Raw genomic sequence first — 14,715 nt, 5'->3', positions numbered from 1 at the left:
GTCCTCCCTCATATATATTGGGTTACAATCAGAACCCCGATTATGAATCTAACTTAACACTATTATTACTGTTTACACTTATTGTTCATTTACAGGGTGATAAAAACAAAACAAAAATTGTACAACTTTTTTTGTTAATATTTACCTCCACACTGAAGTTTTGCGTTTCAAATTCGTACACAACATTTGAAAGTCAAATGGAATTTGTTTGATATTCATTTTAGATAAATCCACAGAATAGTTTTGTTCTTCATAAAGCGCGCAAAAAAACCCAACCCGTTTTCAGCTATATTTCCCCATTTTTTGTAGCAAGACGCAATGTTTCGCATTTGGCCTAAAACTAACATTCCAACGATGGCGCCACGTATATTGCAAGAGTCTAACAGGCCAACAGAAGTTTGCAGATAGTTTTTCTCGAGTTTCTTACACCTGCTGGTATCATGGTTCAGATTAGTATAGAGCAGAGAGCTTTTTGTATTGAACATAATTTCCTCACCACCAACTCATTTGGTAAGTTTCGCACAAGATACGGAAATACTGTTAAAGTGCCCTTAAGGCCCTGATCTCTGATGTCAGGGGTGGAAATGGTCCATCAGTTATAAGGACCTGTAGAGAATCAGAACTAAAAATTCCCTGACAAAGCGACCAATTCAGGTAAAACACACACTGTTCGCACCCATTTAAACTAGTGCTGGGCGGCTAGGTTCCCAATTATTGAAAGCTAGGAATCGTAGGAATCGACTCCGATCCCAATTACTTACTTTCTATTGATGTGATTCCTTCCGGTGGTTACCTGGTTAGCCCCGAACATCTTCAGGATTTAGGACAACCTTGATTTCGGAACACTGTGAGGCACCAACTTTTTAAAATAAATAATAAATTCTAAAAAATGTAACCACTGGTTTACATAAAAAGGAGTCGGAACTTTTCATCCGTAGCTAATCGTGGGAATCGGTTCCAGAATCGAGTCTTCGCCCAGCTCTAATTTAAACGTCACCAGGGTGCAGAATTCAGTCGATGAGCCCCATAAGACGTGCTGTCCGAGACGATATCTGCAACAATGACTTTCCTACATCTCAACAGTCCGCATTCTCAAGGCAGATCTTCTCATCTGCGACTGCGTACCATTTTCCCGTTCGCGAAGCTATCAGAGGGTAGCAATGTGTTCATGATTCCTCGATCGTCTTGGAAAGCGTGAACATTTCCTCTTTGACATCTTGTTCCTTGGCAAATCCCATATATTCACCCTTCCACAAATGCTGTATATTTAGGCAACCTCACCCCCCTCCCCCCCTCCCTAATTGTCTTTAGAAACAGCTCCATACTGTAAGGTGTACAGTGTGTGGCTTCGAGTACTCACGGCTGAGTGGATCCTTGTGTTTGGCCACCACTGACTGAGCATTACGAACGACGCTTTGAAATGTGTCGAGCCCCGCGGTCGAGCCCAAACGAGGACATATCAGACAATTGGTTCTCGGAATTCAAGAATTAAAAATAAAGTTGTTTTTAAAAAAATCTCTTTAGGAGAAAAGAAATATTGTTTAGAGATTGCAAGGATGGAAAGATTTTAAAAACAAGGGAAAGGGAAAAAAACGAACCGTTCGGTTCATGACATTCCTTACGAGATCTTTGAAATTGGTGTACTTTGCATTTATAATTTATAGGCGGTTTTTATAAACGCCATTTCCGTTTTCGAATACATGTATAAGTTTCTTCTTCGTAAATTTTATGCCAATCAAATTCCTTTTGAATGAATTATACCTGTTCCAAATTACAACATACTAGATCTAGTACAAATTTTGTGCGGGATATTTCGAAAACAAATTGAACAGATTGTTTTGGATCACCCTGTACATAATGCATGTGACTGCGAGCTTGTTTGTGCAACGTTTATGTGCACAGATGTGTGTGAAGGAGAGGATGTGTGATAAAGTGTGTGTGTTGTGTGTCTGTATGTGTGTGTGTATTTGTTTGTTTGTTTGTTTGTGCGCGTGCATGCATGCGTGCGTGCGTGCGTGCCTGTGTATAGGTACTTGTGTGTGTATGTATGTGTGTGTGTGTGTGTGTGTGTGTGTGTGAGAGAGAGAGAGAGAGAGAGAGAGAGAGAGAGAGAGAGAGAGAGAGAGAGAGAGAGAGAGAGAGAGAGAGAGAGAGTGGTGTGTGGTGAAACACCAAACCAAAGTGCAAGGATCAGGACAATAAAGATTATCTTATCTGATCTTACGTACAGTTAGTTGAATCTTCAGAGCAGTCGTAGTCGGTTCGGGTCTGGTGTAGTGGTTATACGGCGTGCCCATTGGGAGATCGGGTCTGGTCGGGGCGTTTTGCTAGCCAGATTGAGGGCGCAAAGAGGGTATCGTGGCACAAGCCAATCGCGCCCGACGCGCCAACTCAAAAACAAACGCGTTTGTAGTTGGCGACGAGTGGGGCGATCGCCCTTGTCACACACGACCCCATCCGCAGCGGGCACCCCATTTATTAACGCTTCACAGTCGCATACAGATTTAAACACGATGAGTAGGCCTACTTTAGTCTTCTGCTGGGACGTGTAGCTCTCTCTGTGTGGGATGGTCCCGACTTCTTCTTCTACCTCTTAATATCATTGGGACCGTGCACTGTCATGGCAACCGTTCTTTGCTCTCTATAAAAATTCGCTGGGATCGTGTGCACCACGGGCGTATAAATGGAGCGCAAAACAACAGTCTCGTCCGTCATTCATACTATAAATATATATGTGTGTGTGTGTGTGTGTGTGTGTGTGTGTGTGTGTGTGTGTGTGTGTGTGTGTGTGTGTGTGTGTGTGTGTGTGTGTATTTATAGGTGAGTGCCCTTAATTTCATTCTAGAAAGTCAAAGGGTACGCCCCGCGGTGAACCTTGAGTGTACAATTATAAAACAAGTCTATATGAATAGACCAGCCACTCAGTGTCCCTTTGGCTTCCCTCACTTAACGGTATTCTAATTGGCAACTTAAAAACATATTATTATCGTATCAACCGCTGCTACTTACTAGTGTTGTTGCTTTTTCTTTTCTTTTTCTCTCTCTCTCTCTTTGGGGTTGAGGTCTTTTCCCGAAGATATCAAGAAAGAGTACATGCTAGCCCTTTTTATTCAACAATATCTAGTTGATGCAAATCAATTAGGGTAAAACATCTGTCCTTTTACACGAGTGATAGAAAGAAAAGTTTCACTAAACGAAAAATTGGTGAAGATTTCTTTAAACGTGAATTCAAGAAGGCCGCTTTTCCATGTCATTTTTTAAACCCTTGTCGTTGCCCGGCTTGGCCTTCACACAATGGTGCACATAGACTTGTCATGAATAAAGAACTCAAACCACATAAATACTCATATACTGGTTCCTTGAATAAATTGTTTTAAAAAAAATTAGAGTAAGGAGAAGCACGTCGACACGATATTGGTCATTTAGTCGTGGGAAAAAATAAGAGAAATAAAACAGACAGAGACAGAAACAACAGAGGGGAAAGTAAAGACGTAGGACCTACCAGTGGCACCCTCCAACCACCTGCTTGAACAAATAATCCGAACCTCATAAATACATGAATGAATAATATGATCACATACAATAGAAATATATTACATGAATGAATAACGTGAATCACATACAAAAGAAATATATTACATGAATGAATAACGTGAATCACATACAAAAGAAATATGTTACATGAATGAATAATATGAATCACATTCACATAGGCACGTTCCATGAAATAAAGAACACGGGCCAAATAATTCTCATAGACTGGTTCCTTGAATGGATAATATGAACCATATATTATATATATTATATATACACGTTGAATGAATAATATGAATAACACACAATAGAAATACATATGTTCTTTAAATGAATAACATGAATAACATACACATAGAAAGATACGTTCCGTGAATAAAGAACATGAACCCCAGTTACACGTAAATTCACTCTTGGAATAAAGAACAACAGCTTCGTTTTTACGCCTGGTCCTCTTCCTAAACTTCTAACACTTTTCTGAACCTTGTAGAAACAACAACAACAACAACAACAACAACAACAACAACAACAACAACAACAACAACCAATGCAGACAATAAATAAATAGTAAACCTCCATGTTCTTTTCTCTTTTGCAGGTTCGTCATATTAAACTAAAAAAAAAAAAACACCACAAAAAAACAACAACCAACAGCTCCACTTTAATTTCCCACAAAGTCAACAGCAACAAGCATTGCAGGACGACCGTGGGCCAGGCCAGGCAGAAGCAGACACGAACCATGGCGGTCATCGCTAGATGTGCATGTTTGATGTTCCTGCTGTTCGCTTCCAGCGTTCATGGAGGATGTAGGAGAGACAACTGGTGGGGAAGCTTCGACAGGGAAGGTTTGTCCAAATGCAGCAATACGGGCAATGAATACGTCAAAGGTTTCTATAGGAATGATAGACGCAACCCCGATCAAATTTATTTGCTAGAGGAGGCGGTCTGCTGTACCGCCCCAAGTCCATACAGAGGAGACCACACACAGATCTTTTACGCCAATTGGTGGGGCAGTTTTGATCTTAACAATAACTGGAATAACTGCCCTGCTGGATACTTCTTACAGGGATTCTACAGGACAAACGGACATAGACTTGGAAATATAGAAGAAGGCCGTTGTATGAAGCCAGCATCACATCCATACCATTATGGCCACTGTTACGATAAAGATATAGCAGCGTCATTTGACAACAAAGGAGTCAGTGAATGCGACAACGACTACTTCGTCACCGGTCTCTATCGTGGAGGTTGTGATCAATTATTATGCATCGAGAAAATGAAGTGCTGCAAAATGGCACCCCGGCCGGATACAATCAATTCTCTGTCAAAAGCTAAGATTAGAGTTATGGACAAAACAATGTCTGACATTGCCACCCTGGCTCACTATCTGGGCTACGGCTGGTGCGCAAGTTGCCGTGCTCCTTATGTCGGTGAAGATTTTCGTCGACAAGGCGACACTTGGCACGCCGACACAAGAGGACCTTGTTCCGGGTATATGAACAATCAACGTCTAAGTATGAACTACGGACATTGGAAATTCTCCATCAAAAGTATGACTTTCGGCACCCCAGTGCTACAAAGTTTGCAGCCGGAGACAATGGACACTGGTGTCGTGGACAATGGGTTTCCCTACGATGCCACGCATGTCATAACGCGCTCTACTGACGTCACTCGTAGCGTAACCCACACTGTGACCTCGGATTGGCGGCGATCACAGGAGCTGGGCGTCACTTTTGGTTACACCCCTGGCCTGGTGGGAGGTGTCTCCGCCAGCGCCGACTACAGATTCGCGTACGAGACGTCTTCCTCCACGTCCGATTCCTCTGGCCAGTCACAGACAGAGTCGTTCCGAGTGGAGGAGTCCGTCACAGTACCCGCCTACAACGCTGCTAATTTTACGCTCACTATATCCAAAACTCGAAGAACTTTGCCTTACACAGCAAAAATCCTAATTCACTTTTCCACAGAGCTCAGAGGGTTCTTGAGATGGGGAGGAGGCCCCGGTGGAAGATTAACAAATTATCATTACCAACACACAGGCAGTGGGAGCCGACCAACAGTTAATTACAGGTTTGGAGATGCCAGTGTACCCTTTTACGAAGCCGTGAAGGAGCAGAGCGACTCTATCCAGCGCCCGTGGTTGTGGGCAAACATGAAACAACGGTATGGTTCCGCACAGAACTTGATAAACAGCCTCGCCCGGGAGGGACGCTATGAGTTTACACTAACAGGCAAGTTTGACGAAGTGGCTGGTAAAGACATACGGATAGAATGGGGAGACATGTATCCTATGCCGGGAAGACATAGGAGGTCTGCGCGAGCGCACGCCGCAGTCTCTGCCAGTGTCAGTGGCACGGCTCCCCACAATGTGGTCATCCACGACGCCGAGGTTGAGGTCAAGAAAGTAGTAGCGACCGAGAAACCTGGAGATCCGCCCAGTGAGTTCCCGCCACCTCCAGTAGTCGCACTCGACCCTGACTCAGTTATTGACCTTCCCAAGGACATCCCATCGGACTAATTTGTTCAGTTTTTAGTTCTAGTAAGCCCGTTACGGCATTTGCATCGCAAACAGGTCGTGTGCCAAAGATTAGATGTGTTGCTAAAGATTGACATATGTATGAAAGAGAAAGGAAAGATAAGAGAGATGTTTGAAAAGAAAGAAGGAGCAAACCACACCAGAGCACCCATAATATGATATTGTGTAGTGATGACAAATTATAATTATTGTATCATGTTTTTATGTATCCAGGCCATTGTAAATCGAATCTCCTTGCTGGGATCAACAAAAATTATTAAAAATATAATGTCATACAATATGAAACCTGCATTTCTTCACCCTCTGAAAACTGTTCGGATCCACAGACCGACCAATGTTACAAGGGATAACGGGGACGAGGATCGGAACAAGTCGACAAAATCTGAATTTTTCCCCTCCCAAATTTGTTTTTACACCCACATGGACACAATTTAGGTGATGCAGGATGTGGGCTTTTTGTCTACCACCAGGGCTCACCCAGGCCGAAAGGGGAATTACATCCCAACAGAAAGACCGAGACGCTCGATAAGCCCCCCCCCCCACACACACACAGACTCGCACACTCACACACACAGGTATCCGACTCGGGTGTCCTGCGTGCGGCGGCAAAGCGCACCACATAGATTCTACGCCGGCACAGGACACTCGTCACACTCTGCATTGTTTCAAGAATACATTGTACTGATGAGTGGGCTCTCGTGGTCTAGAGGTACGATGTTCGCCTCTAATTCTCATTCCATAGGTCCCGAGTTCGAAACCTGACAGTGACGGAAAATTTACTTCTCTAAATTGTTCTTCTTTCGTCTCCTTTCCTGTGCTCTAACTTCTAACTAGAGCTAATCTAACCATGTTCTATTGTTTGCATTCGTCTCTACTTTCCACCAAACTTTAATGTGTAAGCGTCTCACTAGGCGAGTCCGCCGTCATTTAAAAACAATAAAGTACTGTCGAACCTGCCTTTTATGGAAACCTGTGAAAGACGGAAACTTGTACGGAATCCCCCCCCCCCCCAAAAAAAAATTAAAAATCCCCCTTGATAAATTCCTCTATAATTGCCTTTGAAAAACGGAAACTTGTCTAACGCGGAGGGAAAGAGAAATTCCTTCTCTTCGGAGGGTTTTTACCTACCTGTTTAAGACGGAACATGCTTGGCTCCCTGATTTGAAACAAAGCTTTCAAGTTTGGTTCTACCGGCTGCATCTTTACGCTGATGCCGATGCCGCTAGGACAAGGAGTGCAATTTGGGGGTAGATGTTATCCTAAGGCTATACAGTACAGAGTACGTTCTTTCTCTGCGTCAGATGTTACTCGATCCATGTGAGTATTGTGAGGGCCCTTAGCGGTGCAGAAGGTCCAGGGAGGTTGGTGTGGGTGTGAAATCTCACCAGTGCCTGTGAAAGTGCTCGAGTGGCGCCTCAGCACGGAAACTTTCATGGGAAGTCAAAGGTCGGAGGTGTGAAATAAGTTTGACCAATGCCTGCCTCCCTGATCGTACGGCCAGCCGAGAAAGGGGTTCCTCGTATCGTTGTTACATGATGCACGGGAGGGGTGGCATAGGTTGACTGTGTTAGTTACACCGATGGGTGAACATGGGGCTACGGTTGAGGGTTTCTGTTATGGTCAAACAGTGGTCTTATTAAATGCAAGCACTGGTGGCAGTGGAGAAGTAGGACTGACGCATACCGTTATAACAAATTGATAGCACTTGAGAGGTGTGAAGTTTTGACCATTGCTTGCCGACCAGACAAGCGAATTTTGATCCCACTGGCTGGGTCTCTGACACCCCCCCCCCCTTTTTTTTCCACACACACACACCTTCCATCTCCCCCTAAATTCCCCTTGCTAAGACGGCAAATGTCTAAAACGGATTTTTTTCCTGGCTTCCTTGCGATTCCGTCTTATACAGGTACGACTCCAGGGCAGTTAAAAAAAAAAAGTTTTACAGAGAGCAAATAAAGTTGGGTGTTGTTACAAAGAAAACAACATTTGCTTCTAAAGATAATAATAAAATTATTATCAAAATTGTGTTCTTCAAATATGGGACGTTTGCAAAGTTTCTTTTCTTGGTAACAACATTCAGCTTTTCGGCTTTTTAGGTAAAAGTATAAAAACAGCATAATATACTGTATTCTTACAAATGACCGCATGAGTGAAGAGAAGCCCCGCAAGCCTAAACTACAGAACACATGGTAAACTCGAAACTGTCCAGGGCGGCCACCCATTGTTGAGGAGAAAATGGTGTAGTAGTTTTAGACAGGTGGGTGTCTTAGGCAATGTTATGTGTCTAATAATACAATTCAAATAACGCAAGGAATAAACAATGGGAAGTGGTCGTAGGTACAGGTGATTGTCTTGGACAGGTGGCTGCTAGAGCAGGTTCGACAGTACATCAACAAGTCTATGGTAGGGCTTTAGCGTGTGCCCCGTTAGCAGGTCATTCTGACCTCTCAACATGTCACGTGGTTGTTGTTTGGTCGGCTTTCGGGTTTGTTTGTTTTTTAGTAAGAGTTGTAGGGCACTTGAAACACAATAAGGTCATATAACAAATTAAAATATCATGTACAAAAGTGCCGAAGAGTAGAGTTACAGGTGTTACAATAGAAACAAACACCAAACAGGTGTTACAATAGAAACAAACACCAAACAGGTGTTACAATAGAAACAAACACCAAAAAGAGGAGAGATCAGGACGATATGCTTGATAGGAAAGAAGGAGTAAATCACACCAAAGCATCCGCCAACCACTACCACCCGCTTTGGTTAGCTGTATACACAAATCTGATCAAACAATAATATTGATCCTGGAACCCCCCCCCCCCCCCCCCCCCCCCACTTTTTCCAGGGTGGATCAGTGACACTATCTGTGGACGATGTATCCCTCTCAGCCTGGGTTGGCCCTGGCAGGCAGGGTCGAACTCCGCCTCCTAATGATTTAAATAGTGTCAGTAGGGCCAATAAAAACATGTTGATTGAAGTAGTCCACAATAGAAACTGATTAGTTTTGTTCTTTACCCACAAATAAACAATTTGGTGGGTTTTTTTCAGTAAGAGTTTTGACGGCGTTTGCAACACAATTGGATCATTTAAGTGCTTAATATTCTAGAGGTGTTACAAAAGAGTAACAAAGCACAGAAAAAAGAGGGAAGATAAAGACGATGTAGATGTTCGATAGGAAAGAAGGAGAAAACAGCACCAGAGCACCCGCCAACCACCTGCATAAACAATTTGTTTGAGGGAAAAAAAACTATCTGCGAATGCACCAAACCAAAACAACCATCATCAGCCCCCCCCCCCCCCCACACACACATATTATATTATCTTGTATCCACATAAACACACACACACACACACATGCATGCACGCACAAACACACTACACAGAGATGCAAACACTGATGTATGTCACTTTAATTAATAAAAATGCTCACATGAAATGGATAACCAAAGCTTTCTCTTTCATTGCTGTGGTAATGGTAAATAATGTAAGTTGACCATCCTGAGCCTAAAAATGTAAAGGAAACACCATAAAAACAATTACATTTACATAGATATATATACCTATATAATAATAATAAAAAGAAGAAGAAGAAGAAGAAGAAGAAGAAGAAGAAGAAGAAGAAGAAGAAGAAGAAGAAGAAGAATTATCATTATAATAATTAACATATTAATACTAATAGCAAAAATAAGCATTAATCTATAGGTGTCACTTAGTACCCACACTAGACTAAAACATCCTTTGAAATAAAAGATCTGTCTCTCTCTGAAGAAGAAATGTTACAAGGGCTAGACACACTTTATGGATGCGTATAATACAAAAATAGGGGTAATCTGTTAAGTACTATAATCCGCTCACTTTCTCATGCCTACAGCTTCTTGCAATTAAAAAAAAAAAATCTTTCTGCTTTATTGCCCTGCTTTTTTGCATACGAGTCTTTTATTTTGAATTACCTTAAGATTTTCATGTCTTTTAATAAAATCTTTATTCTAGACGATTTATTCAGTGACAAACTTTTGAATCACATTTTTGGGGGTTCAAGATTATGGAAAAGGCTTCCTGCGCGGAGTAAAAAAATTGTGTGAGCGCCAGTATGAAGTCGTCATTGTTGTGAACTTCAATAGCGTAACCATTCTAAATTGTGCACATTTAATTAAGCAAGCTCACCTCAACCAATATAAACAAAGAAACGAAATCTACGACACGTTCGATTTTCGCGCAAGACAAAAGAAGGAGCATTTCAAACCCCATACGTGCAAATTCCCAGTACATTTAGTCAAAAGGTGACTGATGATATAGACAGCAGGCAGTGCAAAGGTGGGCACAAGAAAGTGAAAAGGGCTATAGCATCTAAATGGAACACTTGTACTGTAGATCAGGGGGTACCTGAGGTCAACAGGTCAACGGGGCACGAGTCCCGACACCATGCACGACTATGGCAGACAGAGAGCACAGGGAGAGCCAGGCCAAGCAATACACCACAGACAGAGGGACATTACGCTATTTCTGTCTATCTCTATCTATAATTTCTATCTGTCTTTTCTTTCTGTCTGTGTATACTCATACACTTGACTACAATACAAACAACCTTTCCAAAAATATCAGATCCACTGGTATAGACGACGACACCCCCCCCCCCCCCCCCGTATGCGCGACATACTACAGCCCAGTTCGGTCTAATCTAACAAAGGGGAAGTAGTGAGAAAATGACCAATAGGATTAAGTTCTTAAAGTTAAAGGTACGACAATGTATTTGATACCCAACTAGTACTTGATTTAACGTATACATGTATTGAGCCGCCGTTGTATGTTCACCCCGTATTATCAGCGAGATCTACACAAAAAGGGCCAGTTTTGGAGCCAAAGTATACTCCTAAATTATTATACGTGAGGTTGTGTTTCAGGCGAGTATATAAAGTATCTTGGCAACATAGTAAAGAGTTCCCATCTCAGACTATAATAAATCTTCTTAATTAATCTTCTTGTACTTATTCTCGGCCCTCAATCAAACCCTCCTCGCCCCTTTTCCCTTTCCTCTACTCATCCCTCCACACAAACGAGAAAATTGATGAAGTGTGCTGGTTCAGCCTTGCCATTTAGGGTTCACCCAGGATGGAAGGGGCACATCCAGGCTCAGAGATACAAGATTTTCCTCTGCACGAAATATCTGCCCCACTATGAAATCAAACGCATGTCCTTCGCAAGCAAGGCAAAGACCATAAGTTCCACACCACACGTGGACGTACATTAGTACAAATGTGGTAAACTAGAACATTTGAGGTTGGTTTCAGAGAATGTGATATCGACACTCAAAACACATGTATCCTCATTTAGCTCCCTAAAAAAGAAAGACAACAGACAGCAGAATAACTAGTTAAACGGGAAAGGTGTAAGACCCATGAATGACACCCTTCAACCTCCCGTGGTGTATAGCAGCTCTTGGTCCTCCCAGTCCCCACCATATTTGTACACATAATTGATATACTATGGCACAGATGCAGGTAGCAATGTGAAAGAAGACAAAAACCAAATTTTAAAAATAAATATAAACAAAATCAAACGCAGAAAAGAATTTGATAAAACAAATAATGACATTAAAAAAATGTTTTCAACAAAATAAAAAACAAAACATCCTGACAATATCCAATATAAAATACGAATAAGAACTTTATACAATGCTTTTCTTATGAACAAATATGAATAATTATTCAGGTACATGAACAATTTGAGAGGAAAAAAAATGACAACGCAACATGATGAGGTATGAGCGCATTCTGTACAGCCCTGTCTCTCTGCCACAATCAACACAGGGACAAAGGGGGAAGGGTCGGAGGGGGGATTACTATGGGACATGATATTATCTGCATGTGTAGAGTTCCCTGAACAACGCCTTATAGGTATATATGTAAAAGAGCAAAGTCTTGTTATGCTGAGGGAGGGGGGGGGGGATATAAAGTTTTGACTGAGGTAGCTGGAGCAGACAAATGCAAGACGTGCAGAGCCCAGTGTTTTCAGTTGACAGACATAGTAATAAAACACCTAGCACAGACTGGTGCGTGTGGAGGCACAGGAAATCTTGTTGGAAGTCCCACCATGTCTTCATATCAAGACAAGTGGGTAAGAGTTCAAACTGCAAAACATCATTTTCTCAAAAGCAAAGTACGCCATTCTGTGTAGCAGGAACCTTTATAAATTTTTACGTACAATGAGATTTCAACAAGAAACAATGGGAAATGTTCAGATACAGCTGAATAGTGGTACTGTTCCAGTATCAAGAGAAGGGTTTTTCCTGCGCCACCAACATATTAATTCTATCAACGTACTCCTGTAAAGACAATGGAGTGAAGTATACATCTACGACAATATAAATATTTCTATTATCACATTAGAACTGGATGACACAACCTACAACCACTGGTGAAAGTCAAACTGAGCAAATTGTCTTAAACACATTTTTTGATGATTGATTGTAAATGATGTACGCTCTCATCAACACATTTTAGGTTACCTACAAGGCGATATGCTTATTACTAACCGTTGTTGCAGCATTGTAGCAGACATACCAAGACACTCAATAAAACAAAACTCCCCACTTTGGAATCAAATTCATGTCTTCTACGGGAAAGGTGGGGAACTTGGCTCTTATACCACAGAGGTTTAAAAAAAACTTTCTGAAGAGGTACCTAAACACTATACTATTATCGTTAAGCACCTTCAGCAGGAAAAACAACAAAAAACCCAAATTAATTTTTATGCTCAATGATCTCAAAAAAATTCACCTACAAAGATGCTGAAGAGGTCTGATGACACCAAGTTTAACCAAAACATGAATTGCACTGTCTCACATTCAAAGTCAATTCAACTTTCATCCATTCTGACAAAAAGGATATTATTGCTTTTAAGGGAGCTAAAGTGTAAAGTGTCTGAAGTCCGGAGTGAACAAATATTTGTATGAAACATTCATCTATTCATTACTAAAAATTATGATTGAGCCTGGAGTGCAAAACCTGCTAAATGTATATATATTGAAGACTTTTTTCTCAGCCTGTGAGAGCAAGGGGGTATAGAGCACAGTAATAGTGTTAATGAGGCTGAGGCATTATGTCAAGAGACCGCTAGGCCTGAGGTAGAAAATTAAGCGCTCCACACAGCATCCAGTGACCTACGAGGGGGAGTCAAAAAATAATGCAAGTTGTTTGTTCTTTTGCACAATTTTGCTTCAAATTTAATGAAATTCAGCTCACAAGTACTTGGTCATGTACTTTTGAACTCAAACTGTTTGACGTCACATCAAAATGGTTACCCTCATGGAGGTCTGTCAGAGGTAAACAGCAGTGATTGAATTCCTTGTTTCAGAAGGAGAATCCACCGATAACATCCAAAACTGACTTCAAAACGTTTACAAGGACCAAGCTCTAGATTTTGGCAAGGTATATAGGAGGGTCATACGTATGAGCAATGAACCGGAAGAAGAGGAAGAAGTGTCCATAGGCTTGTGGGACAAGTATCGTTCCGAGGAATCAGCCGAAAAAATCATGTTAATTGCGTTTTGGGACATTCATAGCGAGCTTCTCACATATTTTTTTTTTTTTTACCAATAGGAGGAGCAACTGTCAATTCTGAACCCTACATTGAACAGACTGAAAGCAAGAATTAGAGAGTCTGACCAAATTTGAACATGGAAAGAGTGTTTTTTCACCATGACAATGCCCGTCTGCTTTCGAGTACCAGAACAAGGGAGACAATCACCTCGTTTATGTGGAAAACACTGCCCCACCCAACTTATTCTCCCGATTCGGCTCCTCTAGACTTTCACGTCTAGACTTTCATATTTTCGATCCTAGAAAAGAACCATTGAGAGGTCAACACTATTGAAAAGATGGAGAAATCAAGACTGCTGTACCCCTACGACCAACCTTCTCAGTTTTACGCAGCTGGCATAGGTGGACTTAGTAAAAGGTGGACAGTGGCCATTGAACAAAATGGAGACTATGTTGAGAAATAAAAATCTGATCCTCACATGCTCCCCTTCAATTCGAGGTATCATACTTGCAAGTGTGTTCTTTTTTTTTCTTTAAGTAATAAACGAACTTGCATTACTTAATGACTCACCCTCATACATTCTATCGACAATAACAAAATATTGCCCAAAGAACATTTCCAGGACATGCAAGCAGCCATTGTTTAAGCAGACACACAAAATCAACAGTTATTTGTACTAAAACAATTTTGTAAAAACAAAACAATGCAAGTGTTTTGTTAACATGATACGGACTCCAGAAATAAACTGGAACTGGTGTATTTTTCCATTTGCACTTTCCTCATGGGCTGTCCCAATTCTAGTTGAGTGACTGAACTCAATACTAAGGGTCAACAGTTTTTCATATTTTTCTTAAAATCATGAGATGTGCACTTATGTCCTCTGCCTTTGAACAGCAAAGTAGTACCAGATGAATACACGACTATTTGTTTCAACTCTACCAGCTTTTAAGGACGTTAAGGCAACAACATAATGGTACTTTAGTTTTGTCAAGCTAAGGATCACTATTTAATGGAAATATAAATGTGCTGTGTGTGCATGTGTTTGTGTATGAGCCCAAGTGTGTGTGTGTGTGTGTGTGTGTGTGTGTGTGTGTGTGTGTGTGTGTGTG

The 14,715-nt window shown here is 41.5% G+C and overlaps 1 protein-coding gene across 1 annotated transcript in view; it reads left to right on the top strand.

The window, feature by feature from the left end:
• Positions 1 to 6,355, top strand: part of LOC101846799 (aerolysin) — a 7,563-nt gene extending 1,208 nt beyond the window's left edge. The window contains exon 2 of the mRNA XM_005093553.3: positions 4,133 to 6,355. Coding sequence (XP_005093610.1) covers positions 4,274 to 6,052 — 1,779 coding nt within the window. The 5' untranslated portion in view covers positions 4,133 to 4,273 and the 3' untranslated portion in view covers positions 6,053 to 6,355. The remainder of the gene's footprint in view (positions 1 to 4,132) is intronic.
• The last annotated feature ends 8,360 nt before the right edge of the window (positions 6,356 to 14,715 follow it).

The sequence above is a fragment of the Aplysia californica genome, unplaced genomic scaffold (genome assembly GCF_000002075.1).
Source record: "Aplysia californica isolate F4 #8 unplaced genomic scaffold, AplCal3.0 scaffold00066, whole genome shotgun sequence".
Taxonomy (NCBI): Eukaryota; Metazoa; Mollusca; class Gastropoda; order Aplysiida; family Aplysiidae; genus Aplysia; species Aplysia californica.
The sequence above is the reverse complement of the archived record's forward strand: the minus strand, read 5'-3'. Positions and strand labels throughout refer to the sequence as shown.